Here is a 9155-nt window from a genome sequence, read left to right on the forward strand (position 1 = left end):
ATAGACATAACCTATGTATCTTGCTTATAAAATTGTTTTTGTACGGTTTATAGACGTATGATACTTATCATTTTTCCTACACCTGTTCCTACCTATTGTATGTACAACTTGTATGAAAAGCTTAACCAACAAAATAAGGTATTTATTGTATCTGTTCTTAAAAGCACAATTTTACTTTTTTGTGACAAAAAATACAAAAAACTAAGGGTTTTGTTTAAAAGAATGTTTTAACATATTGAAATCTGGTTTATTAGACATTGAAAAATAAATCTTATGTAAACAACGTTTATATAGCACTCGGTGAACTACAACAAGACTGCATTGCTTCAACATTTAATACTGTAATATACTTAATACTTAATATTATTCCTAATACAGTAATATATATGTTTAGTATTTTGGATTATATACAGTTCTCAATGATTTCTATCCAGCATTACAATCAAAAAATTTGGTAAGTAAAACAAATACCAAGTGTACAAATAATTAATGTTGGCGTTTCATTTTGTTGTTGTTCTTCGTCACAAGCATAGAAATATTTAATTTTTAGAAAATGTCTTCCTTGTTTATTGTGTGTTGACAGAATTCGCCTAGCGTTAAAGAGAGGTTTGCAATAATAACACAGTACGACTTACAGTAAAGAAAAAGATACAAAAATAACCAAAAATTTGTATAGTACTACCACGGGTTGTATACAGATATGGAATCTCCCTTCTCTCTTAGCCAGAATATCTCCCCAGACAATTGTGGCCCTAAAACAGGAAATAATACAAAACTATGACACAACGTATTAATTACTAGTCAATAGAAAATTTAAAATTGGTTAATTCAGTATATATGGAGGCTTTACAATGAAACTTACTTACAAGAAGTGAAACCTGATTCCTTTAACCGCTTACTGTTATAGCTACTATATGGCGTTAATATGCAGAAATCCAAATACAAATTGATAAAAATCGGTATATATAAAGGCTATACAGTAAAAGTTACTTACAATAAGTAAATACTGGAATAAACCTAATTTACGTTTGTTATTTACTTGCCTTTATTCCTGAAACATATTTAGGTACGTTTTTTGGTTATAATAAACCTGCTTTCGTTACCGCATACTGTTATACCTATATACAGTTTGCATAAACAAATGATAGTACAAAATTATAACAATACATTATAAGTGTTTACTTATAGTTACATTATATAGTAAAGTGAATGAATAAATATTGCCATAGATTCCATGACATTTTCGTCTTGGTTTCTAGTGGGAACACGCAATATGCATATAATCATACACGTATCTCATTCTATTACTCTTCGACTGTTTATTTATCTCCATTATATTGCTGGTAGTACTAAATCAACGATAACCTTAAATATTCAATATTTTATTATTGTAAGTAGTCTTTGTCTTTATTAAGCTGCAGAATAATTTAGTTTTGTTAGTAATAATTATTATGTATTTATTTAACTGATATATTGTATTTTTTATTCTGTATTGTTCTTTTCTTATTATTATTAATGTTGTAGTTTAGTTTTGTTGTTGTTGTTTAATCCAAATTATTCTGTGTTATTTTAATGCGGGTGCTATCGCATAATAATGATTCTGTAAAAAGTTTACTTGATACAAGTAGACACTAATAAAAAAACCTCAACAAAATAATTATTAAAGCTGCGTTGAGTCCTACTGTTACAGCTATTGAATTCATGACAGCTATAATATTAGTTCCTTCAATTATAGTTGTTTGGAAAATAGCAAAATATAGTGGAATGTGATGAGTTCTCCATATCTGGAACGTGGATGCAGTCTACATCTCGAGCAGTGTTTGACGATAACCTCTCCCTCGTTTTTCTTAGTCCCAACTTTCCAACTTCTACAAAATTCCGGTTACTTGCCTAGGAAGTACAAACGCTCTCGAATTGAATGCATACTTTGTCTATCTATTTGTTTGGTCATCCTTAGTCTGTGTGATAAATCTTTATACAAAGGTCCGAGAGGTTTGAGATGATCATTCTGGCAAGACTTCAATGTTACTTTGACTCTAATACTCTCTTGACTGCATCTCAGTTTGGTTTCAGAAAAGGGTTTTCAACTTCTAGCGCTGTCAATGATGTCATTGGTGCCGTGTTGGGAGCCTTGGATGGGTCGCAGTGTGTCGGTGCGATATACTGTGATCTGTCCAAGGCTGTCGACTGTGTCAACCATTCTGTTCTTTTGGGTAAACTTGAAAGATATGGCTTGAACGGTGCAGCTCTCTCACTCCTTTCCTCATATCTCTCTGAGAGAAAGCAGACAGTTTCTGTAACAAATAAAGGACAACTTCAAAGAGGTTGGTTGAGGACCAGCTCAGGAGTGCCTCAAGGCTCCGTACTTGGTCCTTTTTTATTTTCTATATATATAAACGACCTTCCTTCCAATATGAAATCAGACATTGTTTGCTATGCGGATGACACAACTGCTCTATCTTCTTGTCGTGATATTCACAGCCTCGAAATTATTATGAATCAGTCGTATGTCAGCTTGAATAAGTGGTTTGAGTCAAATGGTCTCCTATTGAATGAAGAAAAAACTAAAATCATGGTTTTCTCACCAACTTCTCGTGATATAGCGGGTTTCAGCGTAAATGGTATCAACCCATCAGAGTCTGCCTCTCTTCTTGGTGTTGTCATTGATTACAAGCTCAACTGGTCTAAACATATAGATACGCTATGCTCAAAGCTGTCTTCAATTACCTTTGCTTTTCGAGTTTTAATGCCTGCACTTGGTAAAGAAACTATCGTTCAAATTTACTATGCTTATGTATACAGTAGACTGAAATATGCTATTGGATTCTGGGGATCTTCTAGTGAAATTTTAAGGGTATTTAGATTCCAAAAAAGAATTGTTCGCATTATGTCTGTATCAGGTAATCGTGCTCACTGTAAGCCTTTTTTTCAGCAACTGAATCTCCTCACTCTTCCAAGCATCTATATACTTTGAAGTTTTGACTTTCTTCAAAAATAACCCACATCTTTTTGCAGAGAACACTTTTAATCATCAGTACGATACCCGCCACAGGGGTAATATGGTCTACCCGATCCATAGATTGACAATTTTCGAAAGGGGCATGCACTATTCAGCTCTACGGCTCTATAACGCGCTGCCTCGGCACCTGAAAAACATAACCAGTTCACAAATTTTTCTAAAAAACATTAAAACTATTTTGCTTGAAAAATGCCCATATTCTGTTCAAGAATTCCTGTCATATTGCACAAACATGTGAAATAACCTATGTTGACTATTTGATTGTTGATTTTATTTAATTGTTATTGTTATATTTATATACGTACTATTTTATCTATGACTTATTTCATGTAACTTTATGTTATTAACGAAATAAATTATTTCTGATTCTGATTCTGATTGAGGTCTGCAAACATGGTACATGGGTTTCTCTTGTTCCAAAGATGAACTCTATTTCAATACCAAAAAGTAAAAGAGCAGGCCCACTCGCCCAATACGTTATGAGTGATTTTGTTCCTTTTTCCTTACGTTACATATGGTACTTAGAAACCTTGTTTTATAGTGCTGCATACAACTAGTATACCAAGCCATCAATCCTCGATAAACATGTTTATCGCAAACTAAACTTTGACGGACATTTTCTTATGGATAGCTATTTTAAAACGGAAACAGTTCTATTTTAAATCGCGGTGTTTAAAATTTGTAATTAAAAAAACACTAAAACATCTAATAATTAACATTTAATAATATAAAACATATTTGAAACACATAATCGCGATAAATAAAAAATTTACCTGAGCCTAGTCTTAACTAAAAATATATGCTGGAAATTCCTCCTTCTTGTTTCTTTACAGAAATAAAATCTGGACTCAGAGGACCCAACAATTCAGGCGTTATTTATAAGCAAGTTTCGGCATTCTTAACCCATTAAGGTTTGGTAGTCTGGTTTAGTTTACTTAAATAAAACTTCTAGAGAAAATCTAGGGGGAAGGTTGGATAAGCGAGCTGGTTAGTCCACAGCTCCATGTCCTCCTAACCATGTGCGGTATAAGAATGAGGTCTTAGTGAGGTAAACAACTGGATAGGAAGTAAGGATTTTAACTGTCCCAAATTATTTTCATGTACTGTAGGGACAATGTTACGTTCCAACATTCGTAAGTATTGTAGTGCATTATAATTCCATTAAAGACAAAATCTAGCAACAGAATTTACTTAAGTTCCTGAGAATGTTGTGTATGCTTACAATCATCTAAGGGGTGTTTATGAAATAAAATCACCTAGTAAATAAACGTAAAAAGTGCATCAATGGAATAATAAAAAAACTTCATATAATAACTGAATTGAACAACATCAGCTTAGAAGTCCAGACTAGAGAAAATGAACCCAAACAATGTCCCTGTATTAGAACGCTAGTCAAAAGCACAAATAATACGTCACATACGCACCAGCAAAACTAGAACACTGCAGTATACACGGTATTTCACTTTAGTTGGTGATATTCACACAGATTTGTGTTAGAGATAACAGTTTATTGGCGGAATTATCAATAATTAAGGTGGGGACATGAGTTTAAGACCGGTTTTAGTATGACGACCCTGAGCTTCACCTCATAAAACAATGTAAAACTTTAAGCACTTTTAAGCCCCTATTTTTCTGGCGTACAATCAGTACCTGTCTTATTTTGAAAGATATAATTAGTACGCACCCAAATGCTGTCTATACGTTTTATGCATAAATGTATACTTTTTTTAAATTTGCAATGAAGAAATAAAAACTTTGACAATTTTGAATAAAGAATATGAATGTGGGAAAAAATAAAAAGATGTTTAAATTCATTCTAATAATATCTTAAAAACGGGACATCTCTCATAATTAATGGCACCGTAGCAAAAAGTGTTAGAAATGCTTGAAGATTAACATTGTTTTTATGGACCTAAAATCCAAACAGTGTCGGTACAGCTCCTCTTAAGATGAAATTAAAGAGTTATCTATTTCAAAAGGTATTACTACTACGTGGGGGAGTTCATTGCAGACTCCCAAACATGTTACTATTGATTGTATACGGGCATATATTATGGTAATCATGACATTGGCCCGTGTTCATTGAAAACGCTATGAATTAACGTGATAAATTATTGTTCCAATATACATTGTCAGCTTGTTTGCTTTTATCCGATTTTTTACTATTTTGTGTGCTGGTAATATGATATTTCAACTTTCCAGTATTAAAAAATAATTCATGTCTTATTTATGTATCTCTATGAAACCAAATGGATACAGTGCTTGCGTGTACACACCACCATTCTATCACACATTATGAAATATTAATGAAGTTGCAAAACCACTCAAACTTTTGTCCATACTCTATGGCCTGGACACATTTCATCCCCTGGCTTGGGTTTACTGGGATAGGGACCGTTATAACTTGTTATTATTATTAAATTATATAGAGTTGCTTACAAGAAAGTGATGTTGCCTGCGTAGTCAAAGTCAGGCATCCATCTCATGCGCGCTTCTGTCTTCGGCTCTGTATCGAATTCTATCGCAGTGTTCTGTAAAACAATACCACAAAAACAGTTACCACTTAAAACTGTTTTACATACAGGGGGATTTTACTTCATGATAAAACATCTAGCTAAGTACTATTTATATACTGGTACCATGTAAGCCTCACACTTGATTAATCTTATTCATGTGTGGATTTATTTACTGCTCAGCCAACATCAGCAAATCTGGATAGTTATATCCAGAAACAATGTGCAAATATTACACTATTTAATTTTTCTAGTTTATGCAATCTATGTCTAATGCGAATGCTTCGTATTTTACTACGTATATCTATACTGTTTGCATGCATTATTTCATGTTTTTTTATATTGCTAAAAATTGCAGTAAAAATGAATATTTCCATTAAAATTTAGGTAATAAAATAATTTAAAAGACTAACACGAATAATTATAAACTTGTCACGTTAGACTACTTCCAGCTGTAGCTCTACACGCGGCACGTACGATGGGCATTAATCAGAGATCAATATTATACCTGCCCCTGTGTTACACTTTTAGCTCTGGTAGTTATCATATAGTTAGTTTATACCACACAGGTGTCTCATGGAACTCTCTGCTGTACTTATAACCGTGATATGAGAATATAACTAAGACCAAACTTGCTCTCTGAATCACAACATTTGATAATTATTTTTCAGCGCTTAATTTGTACTCCTGAGGATTTCCGCATTAGACCAACCAACATCTTATGTAAGTATGTATCTTATGTATCACCAGTAAAACCTATTATTTGTATTTCAGTACCACTTACAACATCAATAAGACATTACCTCAAAGCGACCAAAACAGTTGACGACGGTGATGTCGGCGTCTCCTGTGTCCACGAAACATGCCCACGGCCACACCCCGCTCTCACGGTCCAGTGCCTGCACAACGAACCGTCGGAAGTCGACCCTTGGTCGCGAGGACTTGATGGTGAAGATGATGGAGTCCCTGGTTCGTGATCTTCCCAGTCTTGATACAAGAGAGGGTGTAGGGCGAGGGTGTGGTCTGGGGCAGCGCGCTGTCGAATGGGTCAAGGGTGAGGCAGGTGCTGGAGTCCAGGTCCTCGGCAGCTAGCAGCAGTGTTGGAAGCGCTAACCAGACAGTCACTTCTACTCCTGGCAGCATCTACGTCACGTGTGCTGACTCTTGCTCGGCTGTCTTATGCCTATCTTGATTTGTCTGGTAAAATAATTTGCTTAATTGATTTAATGGCAAATTTAATTGATTCCTTAAATAGATCGAAAAATTGTCGACCTATTGCGTACGGAAAATTAAAATTAATTTTACTAAATGTTCTCAATATATAAACTTTTTGTTGAATATTTTTGGACTTTTAAAACTATTTAACAAATGAACAGTGTGCGACCCAAAACAATACACAGAGTTTATAGAAAAATATTGGCATGAAGTATTTTAATATAAATTATAAAAATATAATGTAAAGATTTATTTGTGGACTCGCCTGATGATGAAAACTTTTGTTTCGAAAGGCTTCGTCCAAAAAATAAACTATTTGGAAAAGTGTTGTTTTATTAACATTTAGTACTACTATATTGGTGTGTTAGGTATTAGTTTTGGTTTAACAGGTATTATATTATTGGTATGAATTCAGCAGGTAGCCAACGCAAGACTACAGCCAATGAACTGAAACGTTTTGTCTTGCTCCATGACCTTGCATATTGTATGCTGTATTGTGAAAGCTCTGTGATTTGTGTAAAACTTTCCATATTCATACAACCATATAATTTTTATTATTGTTAAATTTTATTACTGTAACAAGTTTCTACTTTCTCAGTCTATAGGTGTTTTTGTAAATTTCAAATGTTATATTGCAATGAAGCTTCAAATGTTTTCATTAAAAAACTGATGAGACAAGCTTTACCCTATGTGCAGTAGACTAAGTTTTAATGCATGCATTATTATGACAAATATACTTTTTATATCAAATTTATAGCAATATATATCACGTTCTCGTATAATTTACAAAAATAAATGAGCTCAACAAATATATAAATTTTATGAAATAATAACTTATTTTCATTAGTTCTATTAAATAGTGGTCTGAAGTTAGTACAATGTCCAGGTATTTACAATTATAAACAAAAATTCTTGGCCAAATCCACCATGAGAACTATACTATTACGAAAAATTTCGACGCAGTAAAATTTATTAGTAAAACCTATTACTGTTTACGGATTCAACCTGATTACAATTGATAAAAATAAAGTATTATTGCAAGAAATGCAAAATAGCTATCTTATTAATGTTTTATACAACTATTAGATAAAGTTTAGAATTATTTACAATCATTAAATTTCTTATATAGTAGTACGATGTGCAATATTTACTTTGCCCCAATTAAATCAATAAGCAATTTCAAATCAAAATTAAATTTCTATTTTGTAATATAAAAACTAAAAACCGTCTTATATCTTGACCAGCATAATATATCTATCCTGATACTATGCAGAATAAATTAGTATCCACTTTACAATGAAAACTAAAAGTCAAGTTAGCATACAACTGATAGTTAATCAAAACATATTAATGTTGTACTCCAAAATGTTAGTGAACTGTTATAGTTATAAATATCAAGTTCACAATCACTTTCCTGTTTATTGTATGTTTTCGCATTAACCTGTGTAACCCAGTTTGTGATGATGGCAACAGATCAGCATAACTACAAAGTATAATACATTTAATACATGGTAGTGACTGATGTTGGCTTACCTGTACTATTTAGGGACACTGTAACTTAAGGAGAAACTTTGAAGTTCATTTTAAACCGACAGAACGATACACAAGAATGCGTACGTAAATGTATAATGCTAGTTTTATCAGACCTCTCCATCTGATATCAATGTCACTTGTCTCACTTCTGCCATAACTGACCGATGTCGCTGATTATGTATAAATTAATGCATTTTTCGGTTATTACACATTTCTACAGAACCAATATAAAGTTTCTTAATTAAAAACAAATAAATAACAGCTCTATCACAGCTATAATCTTTCTATAATAAACTGAGCCAATTTTTGTAAACAGACTCTTCTACTATTTTGATTAATCAATATATGGTTTTGACGATTGAGGTGTATAAAGAAAGGCCTTGGTGTGTAGTTCTACTAAGTAATTTATAATAACTGTTTTTTATTTCGAAAAAATAAAGTCAGCTTTAAAATTTAGATTTTATCTATAATGATTACATATATATCGTTTGTATTCTAAAACGGATATATATTCAGTACAATGTAAGCGACAAGCAAATGAATTAATTTTAATTCAGTTCCAATCTTATACAGCTTTATTTCAGTAGTAAACAACTCAACAATAAGCAAATAATTTATTACTTGATACAATATCAGAAAGTATATGGTAGGAAGCCGTAGCTTCGAACACAGTTTCCTGCTGAACAACAAGCGAATGTATTATGACTCAATACCGAAATCTAATAAGAAATTAATTGTCCTGTTTAAGACGGGATAACCGCAGACCTATTGTGACCTGTGTTCTGTAGTTCAGTTATAATAATAATTATTTATTTTTTTTTTATTAAGTTCGTGTTTTAAAATAGGTATCCATAGAGTTAAATCGTATGGTTGTT

General features: G+C 32.6%; 1 protein-coding gene across 1 annotated transcript; it reads right to left on the reverse strand.

The window, feature by feature from the left end:
- Positions 1–206: 206 nt before the first annotated feature.
- LOC124372096 lies at positions 207–8451 on the reverse strand. Its single transcript, XM_046830462.1, has 5 exons — positions 8281–8451; positions 6475–6729; positions 6336–6431; positions 5459–5550; positions 207–752 (listed from the first exon to the last, which is right to left on the reverse strand). The coding sequence occupies exons 2-5, from the start codon at positions 6673–6675 to the stop codon at positions 632–634; spliced, it is 510 nt and encodes a 169-aa protein (XP_046686418.1). The 5' UTR covers positions 6676–6729; positions 8281–8451; the 3' UTR covers positions 207–631.
- Between the last annotated feature and the right edge of the window lie 704 nt (positions 8452–9155).

Source organism: Homalodisca vitripennis, unplaced genomic scaffold (assembly GCF_021130785.1).
Source record: "Homalodisca vitripennis isolate AUS2020 unplaced genomic scaffold, UT_GWSS_2.1 ScUCBcl_2510;HRSCAF=7361, whole genome shotgun sequence".
In the NCBI taxonomy this organism is placed as follows: domain Eukaryota; kingdom Metazoa; phylum Arthropoda; class Insecta; order Hemiptera; family Cicadellidae; genus Homalodisca; species Homalodisca vitripennis.

Excerpts from the sequence above, each read along its gene's own strand:
- LOC124372096 (XM_046830462.1), bottom strand. The coding sequence starts at position 6,675 with ATGCTGCCAGGAGTAGAAGTGACTGTCTGGTTAGCGCTTCCAACACTG. Across the intron at positions 5,551-6,335 it reads ACTGTTTTGGTCGCTTTGAG|AACACTGCGATAGAATTCGA; the intron begins GTAATGTCTTAT and ends ATTGTTTTACAG. Across the intron at positions 753-5,458 it reads GCAGGCAACATCACTTTCTT|GGCCACAATTGTCTGGGGAG; the intron begins GTAAGCAACTCT and ends TTCCTGTTTTAG.